This window comes from Symphalangus syndactylus, chromosome 16 (assembly GCF_028878055.3).
Source record: "Symphalangus syndactylus isolate Jambi chromosome 16, NHGRI_mSymSyn1-v2.1_pri, whole genome shotgun sequence".
NCBI lineage: Eukaryota > Metazoa > Chordata > Mammalia > Primates > Hylobatidae > Symphalangus > Symphalangus syndactylus.
This window is the reverse complement of record NC_072438.2, coordinates 81,521,942-81,540,060: the sequence shown is the minus strand read 5'-3', so window position 1 is coordinate 81,540,060 and position 18,119 is coordinate 81,521,942. Positions and strand designations below refer to the sequence as shown.

At 37.2% G+C, this 18,119-nt stretch overlaps 2 protein-coding genes across 6 annotated transcripts in view; one reads left to right on the top strand and one right to left on the bottom strand.

Annotated features, from left to right (window-relative positions):
- The window catches only part of CDH12 (cadherin 12), a 1,055,333-nt gene that overhangs the window by 105,657 nt on the left and 931,557 nt on the right, over window positions 1-18,119 (bottom strand). The window lies entirely within an intron of this gene.
- Window positions 14,850-17,052, top strand: LOC129465060 (60 kDa heat shock protein, mitochondrial-like). The gene is given in 4 exon segments (XM_055246748.2): window positions 14,850-15,084; window positions 15,087-16,069; window positions 16,071-16,158; window positions 16,161-17,052. Coding segments are annotated over 4 exon segments (1,713 nt in total). The 5' UTR covers window positions 14,850-14,909; the 3' UTR covers window positions 16,628-17,052.

Genomic DNA, 18,119 nt, shown 5'->3' with positions numbered 1-18,119 from the left:
TCACCTTGCAATCTTGTGTATCAATACTCCTTAATAAACCCCATACATACATCAATCATACATACATCAATCCACTAGTTCTGTCCCTGTAGAGAACCCTAATACACCACCATTCTACTCACTGCTTCTGTGAGTTTTAATTCCATGCAGAGGCAGCTCTGGGTGAAAAAGGTCCTGGAAGTGTTGAGGGAAACCTCAGGAAAATCAGAGCCACCTTCACTGCAGATCAAAAATCAGATGGACGAGGTGGCAGAGAAAATGGTCATGTATGACTTTTTAAGCCACTGTTAGGACTCCTGTGGGGTTTAACTACCCTTTCTACATTGACTTATTTTTATCTCATTATCTCTACCTAGCTAGTGTACTTACCCACTAACCTGTATTTCAGTTTTTATTAACATGAAAGAGATATAACTAACTACACATTAATTTTTCCCCAACACAAAACAGAACCTTAGTATACTTGCACACAATTTATTTATACTTATTGTATGGTGCAATTGCATTAATTTAAAATTACATGAAAGCTTAACTAAAATAAAAATATACTGAGTGAGAATGTAATAAGTGAGTAGTACTTTACAATTTGTTATGACTATTTGATTTACATAGTATTTTCATCTCTGATTAAATTTTGTTGTTTTCCAGTGTGATTTCTTGAACCTTATTTCATTCATTAAATATATTGAACAGGCATTTTATAAAAGCAGATAAAAATCCATCTCACAATTTTTAACCAATTTCCTTTCAGCGGACACTTTGTTAAGAGGATTTTGTTTATTTCCTCTATTACAAACAATTCTGCTATTAGTAAATTCTTACCATTGCCATAGCTGGATCGAAAAGCATATAGATTCAACACATTGAGCTGTATTGTCAAGGCGACTACCAGAAATTGTACTTCTTTACATTCCTATCAACAAGGTATATTTTCTAACATTTTCATCAGCCCATATCCTAATTATATGTATTTTTTATTTTATGCTTGAACTTTAACAGCATATAGTTTTTGGTCACTTCTAGTGTGTGTGTGTGTGTACAAGCTGCACTCTTTCTTAACCCAGTTTATCATGTATTATATCTGTGTCTATCTATTGAAAGGTTAATTTACTAACTTATTTTTATTTGGTTTCATTTTTATGTGGTTATTTTAAATGGTTTTCTTTTGTGTGAATGTGTTTATATCTATGTGTGCATGTGTGGTATATATACCTTAAAAACTATTATCCTTTAGTTGTGTTTGATAAACTTATGTGGGTTTTATAGTTTAGTCTTCTGAATTTCTATACAATGAGTATATGGGTTCTGAAGCCCAGACCAGGCAAGCCAGCTTAATTTCATAATATAACTACAGAGGGCTTGGTTCTGCTTTTTTATGTATCATGTAATAATCATCTTTTATTTATTTGATTTAATTAAGACTAATAATATAAAGGCTTGGGATAAATTTTAAGAATCATCTGACATAATGTTTCCATTTTACGATCCAATACTTGAAGGCCAGTGATGTTAAAATCATTCTTATTGGTACTTAAAGACATTCTCATCCAAAAGGTAGCAAGGTGAGGGTGGAACTGAGCCCCACTAATTCACAATTTCAGTTAAAGTAGTCATAGTTAATTCATGTTGCAATATTTCAATCTAGGTAGGACTAGGAATGACCCAGAGCCTTCCTGTAAAGAACCATGACCAGCTGACGTACTTGTGGAAGGCAATGGGAATACAGAACGGGAAGTAGAAGAAGCTGTTAATAAATGCCAGCTATGAGCACATGACTAGTTGTAGAAATGAAGACTAATTATCATAAGTATTTTTTCTATATCTTTAGAATGTGTTTATGTGTATTTATACATATATTAAGAAATATTTGTTTTTATGTTTTATTCTTTCATCATCAAATATAAAATATATTGACTTTATATTAGTCTTTAAGTATTGTTAATTTTATATCATAGCATTTAAGTTATGGGACATTAGGCAAAGGGTAAGCATCACCCAAGGACTTTATCTCCTCTTCAGGGGAAGGAATTGAAGTATTTTTAATTATACAAAGGATACTTGTATCATATTGGGGGAATTATTACCTTGCTATTGTCTTTATTTGGAGATTAAGTATGGCTTAAGGAAATGCATATAGGTGCAAAGTTAATAAGGGCTGCACTTGTGATGATTAATTTTAGGTGTCAACTTGACTGAATTCAGGAATACCTAGTGGTATGGTTTGGCTCTGTGTCCCCACCCAAATCTTATCTTCAATTGTACTCCCATAATTCCCATGTGTTGTGGGAGGGAGCTGGTGGGAGAAAACTGAATTATGGGGGCAGTTTCTCCCATAATGTTCTGTTGGTGGTAAATAAGTCTCATGAGATCTGATGGTTTGTTTTATCAGGGGTTTCTGCTTTTGCGTCTTCCTCATTCTCTCTTCACCTACGGGCATCCATGTAAGAAGTGACTTGCTCCTCTTTGCCTTTTGCTATGATTGTGAAGCTTCCCCAGCTATGTGAAACTGTAAGTTCAATTAAACCTCTTTCTTTTGAAAATTGCTGAGTCTTGGGTATGTCTTTATCAACGGCATGAAAATGGTCTAACACACCTAGAGAATTGGGAAAGCACTACTTCTGTGTGTGTCTGTGAGGGTGTTTCCAGAGGAGATTTGCATGTGAGTCAGTGGACTGAGTGGGGAAGATCCATCCTCAATGAGGGCAGGGACCATCCAATTAGCTGGGGGCCTGGATAGAATTAAAATGGCAGAAAATAAAGTGATTTGCACATGCGTGCGCATTCTTGCTGTTTCATCTTCCACCATAGGATAGCACAGCAAGAAAGCTTTGTCCAAATGTAGCCATTCAATCCTGGACTTTTCAGCCTCCAGAACTGTCAGTCAAGTAGATTTCTGTTCATGATAAATTACCCAGTCTTGGGTATTTTGTTTTAGCAGTACAAAATAGATTTTAACTATGAGCTCTGCTTTGTTCTGTGGTTCCTCTTTCTGTGTTTGCTTACATTTATAAATGGCTTCTCCATCCTCTTTAATCTTCAGCCAGGACAGCATATAAGGTATTTTATAAGAATTAGTGTGTTTTTGTTTTCGATATAGTGTCTCCCTCTGTCACCTAGGTTGGGGTACAGGGGTATAATCACAGCCTACTGCAGCCCCAACCTGGTGAACTCAAGCAATTCTCCCACCTAGCCTCCCAAGTAGCTGGGACTATAGGCGTATGCTACCACACCAAGCTAATATTTGTACTTTTGGTAGAGACAGAATTTTGTCATGTTGCTCAGGCTGGTTTCACACTCCTAGGCTCAAGCAATCTACCTACCTCAACATTCCAAAATGCTGGGATTACAGGCATGAGCCACAATTCCCAGGCACAAGAATGACTAACACCACCAATTCTTGGGATCTCATCAGAGAGTTTAATTTAATTGTTCTTCAGTGTGACAGGTAACAGAATTTTTTTCTGAATTTCTGAAGATGAGTCTGGAATAGCGAGGGCTAAGAATTCTCCTAGAGAACTCATCAATTAGGAGAGGCTGCATAGCTTGACATTGTGATTATAATCTTTGTCTCCGTGGCCTAACTTTCGAATCCCAGATTAGCCATTAAACAATTGTGTGGTCTCAAGGAAATTTATCTTTGCTTTAATTCCTGCATTTGCAGAAAAGGTGAAAAAACATAGCATCAATTTTCTAGTGGTATTAAATGTGTTAATATTTACATATAAAGACATTATAATAGAGTTTGCCATGTAGTACTGCTATTCTAGGGTATGTAAAATAAAACAAACACCATTGGGCACAGTGGCTCACGCCTGTAATCCCAGCACTTTGGAGGCCGAGGCGGGTGGATCACTTGAGGTCAAAAGTTCGTGACTAGCCTGACCAACATGGAGAAACCCCTTCTCTACTAAAAATACAAAAAATTAGCTGGGTGTGGTGGCACATGCCTGTAATCTCAGCTACTCTGGAGGCAGGAGAATCATTTGAACCCAGGAGGCGGAGGTTGCAATGAGCCTAGATTGCACCATTGCACTCCAGCCTAGGCGACAAGAGCGAAACTCCATCTCAAAAATATAAAATAAAATAAAATAAAATAAAATAAAATAAAATAAAATAAAATAAAATATAAAATAAAATAAAACAAATACCTAAATACTCACTCTCTGTTCTCCTGCACCACGCGTAGGGTATCACTTCCAAAAGTGTGACACTCGCAAGACTCCTATCCTCAAATCTCACCCCTGAATATTCAAATACTGATCTGGAATTTATCTTCTGTGTATTAGAAAAGGGAGGTTTTGAATATATATTTAAATTATATTAAAATGCAAACAAGTAGATTATAATAATATTGGATCACTTTATTAGAGACCCAAGGGAAAAGAATTATACATTTATTAAGTCTTCATGAAATAATGAAAACATTTAAGATGGACTAGAAAAGACATGTCATAAAAATCCCCCAGAGTAGAAATGATGCCTCCTTGAATTGTACTTCTAAGATCAGAGCAGCCAATTTGGCTTTTCTCTGCCTAACACCCTGACCTTGCTCACTGTGGGCCTTGAGTAGCCCCAGCACATCTAATGCTGTGACAGCGACTTATGATTTGGTATTCAGTCCAAGGCCCCAGAAGCACTCTAAGGTTATAAAACCTTCCTCTTAGATCTGTCCTAAATATTTTAGACTATACATATTTACACCTTGTGATTCAGACCTACTTTGATGGATAAGTGAATCCATTTTTATGAGCACTTTATCTCTCAACTGTGTGCCAAGAATTCTATAGTACCATGAATATCAATACAAATGCTAATGCCTGCGTCCAGTGACACACATTGAACTCCAACTTACAGTGTTGCCTTCTTTATACCTAATGTCATTTGAAATTATTTTCATAGATGCTGTTAGGAAATTCCATAGAAATAATGATGAAATGTCTGAGTTTGGAATATACTCACACAGGGGCTCTCAGCGATAATTCAGTAAGCTTTGTATTTTTTCTGTGTAGCATCATATTATTATAGGGTAAATAAATCACTTTTGATGCAAATGTATTTGGCCAAGGTGTTAAGGGCCAGTTACTTTGACTAATTAGAATTTAATGCGCTCTCTACATACCTAACATTATTTATTTTGATTTGATCAGATGCCTCTGCCATGTTAAGAGTAAAATCTATCAGTCTGTCTATCTATCATCTATCTATCTATCTATCTGTCTGTCTATCTATCTATCTATCTATCTATCTATCTATCTATCATCTATCTTCTTCCTATTCATTTATCTGCATCTCTCTATGTAGTTTCAAGTAAAAGAAAAAACATACATGTGTGTTATAATACGCATATATAGTATATATGTGTGTGTATAAAGTAGCAATTAGAAGTACTAAATTCTAAAATCAACACTGTAATTAAATAGATATATGATCTTTGCAAGTTATTTCAATTCTGTAATGATAATGTAATTTTAGTGGACAGTGTGATAATCCTCCAAAAATTAGTCCCACCTAATCCTATGAACTGTTCATATTTATATTAATATATCACCATCTCCATTATACCTCCATGTACATTAGATGTTGAATCTCATGGAGGCAATTGGCTTAGGTCTAAAGCAACAAACCCAAATTCTGACCCCTTTTTTTTCTGGCTAATAATGCTTGTTTAAGAAGTATAAATGCAACCTACATAAAGCCAACAAAATCAGAAGAGACATATGCTAGGAACTTCTAGAAAATTCTCTTTGTACCCTCTTTGGATAATGGTGTGCAGATGCCTGGAATTGCTATTGCCATTTCAACATCTCAGTGGATAATTGGCAAAATTGTCACAGACCAGAGGCCACAAACTTTAGAATCACAGGGGAGAAAAATAAAGAAGAGTCTCAACTAAACCTGCCAGAAGCTCATCCTCCAAGCATTTTGATACTTTGAGACCATAAATTCTCTTTTGTGTGCTATTTTTTAAAAATTTTATTTTATTTTACTCTAAGTTCTGGGGTACATGTGCAGGATGTGCAGGTTTGTTACAGAGGTAAACATGTGCCATGGTGGCTTGCTGCACCTATCAACCCATCACCTAGGTATTAAGCCAGACATGCATTAGCTATTTTTCCTGATTTTCTCCCTCCCCCACCCTCCCCCAACAGGCCCCAATGCTTGTTGTTCCCATCCCTGTGTTCTCACTGTTCAACTCTCACTTATAAGTGAGAACATGCAGTATTTGGTTTTCTGCTCCTGAGTTACTTTTCTGAGGATAATAGCTTCCAGCTTCACCCATGTCCCTGCAAAGAACATGATCTCATTCCCTTTTATGGCTACATAGTATTCCATGGTGTATGTATACCACATTTTATTTATCCGGTCTATCATTGTTGGGCATTTGGGTTGATTTCACGTCTTTGCTATTGCGAGTAGTGCTGCAATGAACATGTGCATGTGTGTATCTTTGTAGTAGAATGATTTATATTCCTTTGGGTATATACCCAGTAATGGGATTGCTGGGTCAGAATCTACAAGGAACGTAAGCAAATTTACAAGAAAAAACAAACAACCCCAATAAAAAGTGGCCAAAGGACATAAACAGACGCTTCTCAAAAGAAAACATTTGTGCAGCCAACAAACATATGAAGGAAGGCTCAACATCACTGATAATTAGACAAATGCAAATCACAACTGAGAGACAGGACTAGCTGGATTTCCTAGGCCAACTAAGAATTCCTAAGCCTAGCTAGGAAGGTGACCGCATCCACCTTTAAACACGGGGCTTGCAACTTAGCTCACACCCGACCAATCAGGTAGTAGAGAGCTCACTAAAATGCTAATTAGGCAAAAACAGGAGGTAAAGAAATAGCCAATCATCTATTGCCTAAAAGCACAGGGGGAGGGACAATGATTGGGATATAAAACCCAGGCATTTGAGCATGGAGCCACAACCCCCTTTTGGCCCCCTCCTATTGTATGGGAGCTCTGTTTTCACTCTGTTAAATCTTGCAACTGCACATTCTTCTGGTCCGTGTTTGTTATGGCTGGAGCTGAGCTTTGCTCACCATCCACCACTGCTGTTCGCAGCTGTCCCAGACCTGCCGTTGATTTCCACCCCTCCCGGGTGGAAGGGTGTCCACTGCACTTCTGATCCAGCCAGGCGGTGCCCATTGCTGCTCCCAATTGGGCTAGAGACCTGCCATTGTTGCTGCGTGGGCTAAGTGCCTGAGGTTCCTCCTAATAGAACTGTAACACTCACCACATGGCCCAAGGTTCCATTGCTTGGAATCTGTGAGACCAAGAACCCCAGGTCAGAGAACAAAAGGCTTGCTGCCATCTTGGAAGTGGCCTGCCACCATCTTGGGAGCTCTAAGAACAGGCACCCCCGGTAACAAAAACACAATGAGATAGCATCTCACACCAGTCAGAATGGCGATTATTAAATAATCAAGAAACAACAGATCCTGTCGAGATTGCAGAGAAATAGGAAAGCTTTTACACCGTTGGTGGGAATGTAAATTAGTTAACCATTGTGGAAGACAGTGTGGCGATTTCTAAAAGATTTTGTGTGCTATGTTATACTTTGAGTTGCATTAGAATTTTCTGTTACTTCCAAATAAACAAGATTTTGGCAAGTCAGTTAAACACTCTAAATAAACCTCTGTTATTTGAAATATAAAATGGGAGTACAGAGAGTGGGAACCTCATGGAACTTATTTATGCATTAATTCATGTGAAAATGCATATAAATTTCTTAGCATAATAACTGGCACTTAGTGAAACCTCATCAAAATGATGGTTTAAATTCTTCAACTTTGTAGTGAATGGGTAGAGTTCCCTACTTCCAGTGATTTGTTGTACAATTTGAAACAGAATCATATCTGAACTCTCCCCAAAATTAAGATTAATCTTTTGGTTACAGGGTTTTGAATATACCATTGCTCTGTCCAAAACTTTCCAAGAAGTGCCAATTACTTTATGTAGTCTGAACTTTGAGATTAATATCCTTCTCCTTTTTTCATTCTAAAATTTAACCACCCTGCTTCTGTAAACCTCTTCTCTAGGGAATGTCTTTTGCTCTCTGTCCAAAAAACGTTAGAGCTCTGCCACTTAATTTTTGGGTAACAATTTTCAGCCTCTTATCTAAGAATTGGAAATTTGTAACTGAATTTCACAAACAGGTTAACAAAGATTAAATTTAACAATACATGTAAATTACATCTTCTGGTTTCTTCCACTAGTGCTGGCTCCCAAATTGCTTTCCACAGTGCATTCCACTTCTGGAAGTACCGGACACAAACTTCACTCATTGTCACTCTTCTGCAGAATGCTTCCTTCAGCAATTTACCTTAATTGAAATCTTGCTTTCCCCTGAGCCTAGTACTATAATTGGAGCATTCTGGACTCAAAACTTCATTCCTTCAGCTTATTACTGCTTCTGATTAACTGATCTTTTCTCCTAAGAGAGAATGGTGTTTCTTATGTTTACCTTTCTTCTTTGTGGGCATTTTTTTTTTTTTTTTTTTTGAAACGGAGTCTCGCTCTGTCTCCATGCTGGAGTGCAGTGGCACGATCTCGGTTCACCACAACCTCTGCCTCCTGGGCTCAAGCGATTCTCCTGCCTCAGCCTCCCAAGTAGCTGGGACTACAGGTACATGCCACCATGCCCAGCTAATTTTTGTATTTTTAGTAGAGACAGGGTTTCACCATGTTGACCAGGATGGTCTCCATCTCTTGACCTCATATTCCACCTGCCTCGGCCTCCCAAAGTGCTGGGAATATAGGCGTGAGCCACCATACCCGGCCCTTTGTGGGCATTTTAATGGTTGAGCCAAATCTCTTTCTTCAAGTTGTCTCTTTTTATGGTTTCTTCAACATCATTTACTCTTGACTCTCCCCCTGAGTCTCTGATAACTACTTAGCATTCTTTACAGACTCCTTTTCCTCTCCCTGCCCATATACCCTGATTTTGTCTCTCATTCTGAATGCCTAACTCTACAATCTTGTACATATTAGCCCCTATGTACCAGTGACTAAATCCTGACCATCATTTATATTTTCTAGTTGCTTCAATAGCAGAACTGCCTCTTAACTAGACCAAGATAAATCTCGAGGACATTTTAAACTTTTATTTAGCACTTATTGTTTACATCTGGTGTAGTCTCTTTCATTAACTAAACATTGCTACAATACTTTCCTTATGCATTCTGCCACTACTTTTATTTGAAATGTTTACTATTTCTCACCTAGGTTATAGTGTTATGATATTTAATAGTCCAAATGTTGCTTGTCTTAACCTGCAATCCACCTGATTGCTTCAGCCACATTTGTCTTTCAAAAATGTAAATTTAATTTTGTCCTCAGCACTATCTCCAACGCTCTTCACAAATGTGCCTCTCTGCATTTCTAGGCTTATCTTTGTCTCTTCCCTGTCTACTTTATATTGCCTCAATACAATATAGTTCCCTAAGATTCAGGGCTACTTCATATTATGCCCTTTATACATGCTGTTGTCAAAATCAGAAATGTTCTTTTTCAGGCTGCATGCCACCAGTGGCTCACACCTGTAATCCCAGCATTTTGGGAGGCCTAAGAGGGTGGATCATTTGGAGACCAGGAGTTCGAGAACAGCCTGGCCAACATGGCAAAACGCCACCTCTGCTAAAAATACAAAAATTAGTCAGGCATAGTGGCACGTGCCTATAGTCCCAGCTATTTGGGAGACTGAGGGATGAGAATTGCTTGAACCCAGGAAGAGAAGGTTGCAGTGAGCCTAGATTGTACCACTGCACTCCAGCCTGGGTGACAGAGTGAGATTCTGTAAAAAAGAAAAAAAAAAGAAGTGAGTGTTCTTTTTCACTCAGGTAAACTTCATTCCATTTTAAAAACTGGCCTCAATAGCTGAACTTCTAAAAACCCATTTCCATATGCTCAGAGTGTCTTGTTTCCTGTCTCATTTTCCACTGTCTCTTCCACAAGTCTGTAAGTTAACATCTAGAGAGTATTACTACTTTATTTATTTATTTATGAAATCTCAGAACCTAAAACGGAGCTTGGTATATAATAGGTACTTAATACATGTCTATTGTGTAAGTTAATAAAGGAACAAATAAGTCTGGCTAAGAAAATGCTTTTGATCAGCTGATGTTAGAAGTTTTCAATCAAGCCTTTGGATCTCTTGATTCAGCCACAAGGCTCAATGTCAATAGTTACAATATCAATATCCCATCAATAGTTATGGCAGTGATGACACTGCTTTGCTGTCTGTTACAGAAATCAATGAAGCAGCTTAAAATGAAAAAGGTCTAGAGAACTCTTAAGAGCTGTGACAAAAGAATTCTATAAACCAATTACTAGCATTTTGGCAATCCTGACACCTCAAGCCATGCTAAGTCTACAGAAGAGTGTACAATTCTACTTTCCATTACCAGATAGAGCATGAGCTTTCATAAAAGGAAGGACTGCATTGATACCCATTAGAAAAATGGATATCATGTGTGGAAAATCCATTAAAAGAAAGTCTAGAACTTATTATAGCAGTTCATATTATCTGAAGGCAAGTGACCTTGAATATTGATTATTTCATAAACTCAAAGGCATGATGATGCCACATTACTTTGCAATACTTGCAAAAGTGCTTATGAATCCAGATAAGTAATGATAGAAATAGTGTCTGTCTACAAAGTAGTAATAACTGTACACATTATATTGTTTAAATATTCTTAGCTAATAGAGAAAACTTTATTTGTGTATGAGACTCTGATTTCCTATTAAGGTTTTGTTTCTTCTGTGTTGCCATGGTTAAATGCTGCAGTAATTTAGGGTGGGATTTGGGTTAGTAATTGTGACAAAACTAAAAGACTTGGAAGCCCACTTGTTTTGCAAGATTCGTTGTAATGCAATTACTCAAAGCAGAAGTTTACTGTAGCTAAATGAAAATTAAACTTTATTATATTTCATATGCCTTCTGATCCAAATTATTCCAATATGTTTATCAGTTAGATCAGTTTCTTCATCTATAAAATGGGAGGTTTGAACAATACCCACTAGTCACAGTGTCTCACACCTGTAATCCTAGCAGTTTGGGAGGCTAAGGAAGGTGGATCACTTGAGCCTAGGAGTTGCAGACCAGCCAGGACAACATGGCACAACACTGTCTCTACCAAAAATACAAAAAAAAAAAAAAAAAAAAAAAAAATTAGCCACGCATGGTGGCACGGCCTGTGGTCCCAGCTACTTGGGAAGATGAGGTGGGAGGGTCACTGGAGAATGAGAGGCAAAGTTTGCAGTGCTGAGATTCTGCCATGGCACTCCATCTTCTACAATACAGCTTGGATGTATTGTAACAGTAAGAGACCCTGTTGAAAGATGAAAAGAAAGAGAAAGAGAGAAAGAAAAGAAAGAAAGAAAAGAAAAGGAGGGAGGAAAAAAGAAAAAAAGAGAAAAATATCTATGTTGATACTCTACCCAAAAAGACTAACTGTATTGAGAGTTGCTGAAATTAAACTTTGATGGATTTTTCCATTTTCCTTTCACATGCTATCAAATTTTTACTTCATATGGTTCTCTCTCAAGAGTGGCTCGTATGATTTGCATTTGAAGGAGTTACAGTATTGTAATCATTCTCATGATGATTTGCATATTCACACTATAAAAGAAAAAAACTTTAAAAGTTGGACAGCAGTTTCAAAGCTCACTAAAAACAAATTACAATATATATGTTATTACTATTTCATAGGATAACAGTTTATTTATTAACCAACTTTTTAAGTAGCACATTAAAAGAAAGACAAGATAAGAGCCATTCTATCACTAAAGTATAATTTTGATGCATACTACAGAGAACACTGAACTTAACCTAGTACCTCCACAATAGATGCAGATATCCGGAAGACATTTTCGTTACTTATAGCAGTGAAATATATTTGACGCTATTTTAAAGTGTGTATTTGATGACAAAAGTTGAATTAACTATGCTATTATTTCTAAGTGAAAGCTATGGCTCTTAATCAATTAAGCTATTATTCCCTTATGTATCATGAGGCTTCTCTCATTATACTAAAAGTATTTTTAAAAACATTTTGGTCAATATATCATTATGTGGAATTTTTTATGTATAGTATTTTTTAAAGCTTTCAACTTGTAAGCCAGGGGTAACGTATAGTGCGGATTAAAAAATAAAAAGAGATTAAAAGTTTAAGGGAGAGTGAATTATAGCTAGATCAGATTACCCATGAATTTATTTTATGACCCAGCCAAAGAGATGGAAAGGAAACCTAATGAAAAGCGGTCGACACCAAGAATGAATTCTTCAGGATCACAAGAGGATTTGGAATATTAAAGTCATGGATTTGATTAATAGTTGATCTAACAGGTAGATTGGAAACTTAAAGAATGGCAATTTTGCCTGGTACAATTACAAATTATAAATGAGTGGTCTTAAGAAAGAAGCTGTAAAAAGATAGTTCTGATGTCCTTGCTCATACTAATTTAGCAGCTGGCCCCAAAAGTCCACCTGGCAATCTGGAGTCCAGAATGCTTGCTGGGAGTCAGGGTCAGTTCCGAGTTATCGTCTTACTTTTTATAGTTATCATCTTACTTTTTATATGGGGCCACATTCAGGTAGAGGGTGCACCGACTTGGAAGTTCGAATAGCAGTTTTGTTCATTCCCTGAATCGTACCCTGCTGAGTACCTATGGCTCAAACAAAGTTATATTTCCTTCCAACTACCTTACCCTTCCGTCAACACTGTTGCTATCAGTGTTATCTTTTCTATAGAATCGGTTAGTTTCCTTCTACTGTAGTCATGCTTATATCTTTCTTCTAGACTGTGATGTTAGGGCACTAAGCTCTTGTCTGTAGATGGGGATCATCCCAGCACTGGGTTGCTCTATATGCAATGCTTTTCCTTCCTTCCTTCCTTCCTTCCTTCCTTCCTTCCTTCCTTCCTTCCTTCCTTCTTTCTTTTCTTTTCCCCTCCCTCCCTCCCTCCCTTCCTTCCTTCCTTCTTTCTTCTTTTTCTTTTCCCCTCCCTCCCTCCCTCCCTTCCTTCCTTCCTTCCTTCCTTTTCTTTTGCCCTAACATTTGTTTATCCACAGGCATTCACTCATTATGAAGTCTAAGTAATAGAAAGTAGAGTTCCAGTGCACCCCAGCTCTCAGTATTTTTGATCGTGACAGAGAAAGTTTCATGGAGTCAGGGTTTATCCATTTCTTGTTCTGAAGAGTGGGATTTTGCACTCAAGTGCAGAGTTGAATCATCCATCATTTCCAGAGTACAAAAACATAGGAAACTTCACCTGTGTTTCTAGTGGCTGTCTCTAAAGTTATATATTTAATGCCAGGGCACTTCTTTAGCTACCCCTCGGAAAGAAAAATAAAATCTTAGTTTTTTATTTATAAGCCATCTATTAAGTGACCACTTAATCATATTTTATGTGATCATATTTTATATTTTATATTTTATATGATTTCTTTTGGGAAACTCAGAAAATACTTCTCATTTGCAACTCTCTCTTCTTTCCTAAAACAGGAAAGGAGCTTAACAATATTTATGGAGCTATTACAATGTGTCAAACATTGTGTAAAACATTTTATATGCATTCTTATATTTAATGCTTAAACCTATCCTATTTTCTATTATTTGCATCATTTCTAAAAATGCAAAACTACACCTAGATGATGAAGCAGGTTGTCCGGAGTCTTGACTTTTAGTAAGTGGTGGAGCTGGGGCAAACTCAAGCAGATGACGCCAAAGCCATTGCTCACAGCCACTACCCTAGTCCACCTCCAGGGAACACAGAAGTTCTTCATAAAATAACTAAGCTGTTTTATTTTGTTTGTTTGGCCATTCTTGGTACAACATATTTTTTTCATTTTTTTAAAATTTGGAATTGAGCTTTCTAGAAATACACTACTCATTTTTGTTTAATTAAGTAACAAAATAGTCTATTTTGTTAAACTTCATATTATTTTTATATATTAGTTTCTCTGATACAAAATGGTTACTAATGGATCTGCATATATAATTTCAAATTACCTGAATACTTAAAAAGTATGCAAGGAATTTTCCACAGTAGCTACACACACCTAAGATCAAATATGCATAATATGTATTGAATCATGGATCTTTTTTCTTTTGTTCCTATTAATATCATTTAAAAATCTAGCACCATTGTAATTCATATGTTGACACTCAGCAAAAGTGAGAAGAAATCAGTCTAATATCCAGGCTGTGAATGTAGATGCATTTTGATAGTTTATGATGTATTGATTTGAAATTCAAGATAAATAATAAGTGTTTTACTAAAACGAAAACTAGATTACAAAGCAATGTTTGTAAAGATATATCAAACAATATTGCCAGTATTTAATTAGAACCAATGTTCAGGTTTCAGTATTACCATTTTAGCTTCAGACAGTTATTGTCAGTGGATTCCTTTGTTATTTTGCACTCAAGTACATTATAAATGTATTTATAATGTACAAATATATTATAAATATAATCAAGCCATTATAAATTAAGCACTGATGCATCATGATGATTCTCCCATTACGGGAAACCACATCTTATCTGAATTTATTCTCATGTCCAAATGTTTGTGACATATATTTAATTTGTTTATTGCCACATGCACAGCCACACACAGAGGATGACGTAAAGTGATCATGGAAATTAACAAAAAGACGTATTTTTATTACTTTATCAGTATTTCAAATTGAATTTTTAAGCAGAAAAAAACAGGCTATTTGAACCAGACATAAATTGGCTGTATTGCTCTCATAATTTGGCAGATGTCTGTATGTTCCATTTATAGTATAACTATCACATTTATTTGCTTTGAAAAAGTGATATATTAGCACTCTGTCCCTCGCCGCCGACGACCTGTCTCGCCGCGCGCACGCCCTGCCACCGCCCCGCAGAAATGCTTCGGTTACCCACAGTCTTTCGCCAGATGAGACCGGTGTCCAGGGTACTGGCTGCGCATCTCACTCGGGCTTATGCCAAAGATGTAAAATTTGGTGCAGATGCCCGAGCCTTAATGATTCAAGGTGTAGACCTTTTAGCCGATGCTGTGGCCGTTACAATGGGGCCAAAGGGAAAACAGTGATTATTGAGCAGAGATGGGGAAGTCCCAAAGTAACAAACGATGGTGTGACTGTTGCAAAGTCAATTGACTTAAAGGATAAATATAAAAACATTGGAGCTAAACTTGTTCAAGATGTTGCCAATAACACAAATGAAGAAGCTGGGGATGGTACTACCACTGCTACTGTACTGGCACGCTCTATAGCCAAGGAAGGCTTTGAGAAGATTAGCAAAGGTGCTAATCCAGTGGAAATCACGAGAGGTGTGATGTTAGCTGTTGATGCTGTAATTGCTGAACTTAAAAAGCAGTCTAAACCTGTGACCACCCCTGAAGAAATTGCACAGGTTGCTACGATTTCTGCAAATGGAGACAAAGAAATTGGCAATATCATCTCTGATGCAATGAAAAAGGTTGGAAGAAAGGGTGTCATCACAGTAAAGGATGGAAAAACACTGAATGATGAATTAGAAATTATTGAAGGCACGAAGTTTGATTGAAATTATATTTCTCCATACTTTATTAATACATCAAAATGTCAGAAACGTGAATTCCAGGATGCCTATGTTCTGTTGAGTGAAAAGAAAATTTCTCATGTCCAGTCCATCGTACCTGCTCTTGAAATTGCCAATGCTCACCGTAAGCCTTTGGTCATAATTGCTGAAGATGTTGATGGAGAAGCTCTAAGTACACTCGTCTTGAATAGGCTAAAGGTTGGTCTTCAGGTTGTGGCAGTCAAGGCTCCAGGGTTTGGTGACAATAGAAAGAACCAGCCTAAATATATGGCTATTGCTACTGGTGGTGCAGTGTTTGGAGAAGAGGGGTTGACCCTGAATCTTGAAGACATTCAGCCTCATGACTTAGGAAAAGTTGGAGAGGTCATTGTGACCAAAGATGATGCCATGCTCTTAAAGGGAAAAGGTGACAAGGCTCAAATTGAAAAACGTATTCAAGAAATCATTGAGCAGTTAGATGTCACAACTAGTGAATATGAAAAGGGAAAAACTGAATGAACGGCTGGCAAAACTTTCAGATGGTCTAGCTGTGCTGAAGGTTGGTGGGACAAGTGATGTTGAAGTGAATGAAAAGAAAGAGTTACAGATGCCCTTAATGCTACAAGAGCTGCTGTTGAAGAAGGCATTGTTTTGGGAGGGGGTTGTGCCCTGCTTCGATGCATTCCAGCCTTGGACTCATTGACTCCAGCTAATGAAGATCAAAAAACTGGTATAGAAATTATTAAAAGAACACTCAAAATTCCAGCAATGACCACTGCTAAAAATGCAGGTGTTGAAGGATCTTTGATAGCTGAGAAAATAATGCAAATTGCCTCAGAAGTTGGTTATGATGCTATGGTTGGAGATTTTGTGAATATGGTGGAAAAAGGAATTATTGACCCAACAAAGGTTGTGAGAACTGCTTTATTGGATGCTGCTGGTGTGGCCTCTCTGTTAACTACAGCAGAAGTTGTAGTCACAGAAATTCCTAAAGAAGAGAAGGACCCTGGAATGGGTGCAATGGGTGGATTGGGAGGCGGTATGGGAGGTGGCATGTTCTAACTCCTAGACTAGTGCTTTACCTTTATTAATGAACTGTGACAGGAAGCCCAAGGCAGTGTTCCTCACCAATAACTTCAGAGAAGTCAGTTGGAGAAAATGAAGAAAAAGGCTGTCTGAAAATCACTATAACCATCAGTTACTGGTTTCAGCTGACAAAATACATAATGGTTTACTGCTGTCATTGTCCATGACTACAGATAATTTATTTTGTATTTTTGAATAAAAAATATTCCTGACACTGGGTACAAGAGCCATGTACCAATGTACTGCTTTCAACTTAAATCACTGAAGCATTTTTATTACTATTCTGTTAAAATCAGGATTTTAGTGCTTGCCACCACCAGATGAGAAGTTAAGCAGCCTTTCTGTGGAGAGTGAGAATAATTGTGTACAAAGTAGAGAAATATCCAATTACGTGACAACCTTTGTGTAATAAAAATTTGTTTAGTTAAAAAAAAGTGATGTATTAGACAACATTCTATGTTTTCCCTTTTTAAATATATTCACTTAATTTTTGAAATTACAGTATGGGGTAATAACTTATTATAAAAGGCCCTGTTTTTTGTTTGTTTGTTTTTTGAGATGGAGTTTCACTCTTGTTGCTCAGGCTGGAGTGCAATGGCATGATTTCAGCTCACCACAACCTCTGCCTCCCGGGTTCAAACGATTCTCCTGCCTCAGCCTCCCGAGTTAGCTGGGATTAAAGGCATGCACCACCATGCCCAGCTATTTTTTGTATTTTTAGTGGAGACGGGGTTTCTCTGTGTTGGTCAGGCTGATCTGGAACTCCTGACCTCAGGTGATCCATCTGCCTCCCAAAGTGCTGGGATTACAGACATGAGCCACCACGCCTGGCCAAAAGGCCCTGTTAAGCACATTCCTTGTTTTAACAAATTTAATTCTCACAACACTACGAGAAAGTAACTGTTATCTATATTTTACAGGTGAGGAAACTAAGGCAAATGAGGCTATATGTAATTTCCCCAAGGTTGTACAACTTTAGATTTAGCTTATTGTACTGTAGAGCTAATTCCAGAGCCGCTGTTCTCAATTACTGTGCCACTCACCCCTTAGTTTACAGAAAAATGGTTATATGCCTGTTGAATTGGGTAGCTGATAGCATCACCCTTTAGCTTCAAAATGGTTCACTCTTTCAATAAAGGATTCATGCAAGCTCACCATATACTGTCAAACACAATTTGTAGATAGCAAATCTGAGCCCATAACCCAGATAATATAATTTTATATTTTCCTATCATGAATTTGAGTTGCACTTGTGCATTGATTTATATGAGTTTGCCAAAAAATAGCTTCATAGGACTTAAAGGAGTAATCCTTTGCCAGTTTAGGATATTCACTTTTTATGCATATTTTGTTTTTATAGAGCTTTAATTATGTTTCTTGCTTGCACCCTATTTGTCTCTACTATATCATCAGTGCTTTCCAAAGACTCAGTGGTATCAGTATATTATTAAATCTCATTTTTTTTAAG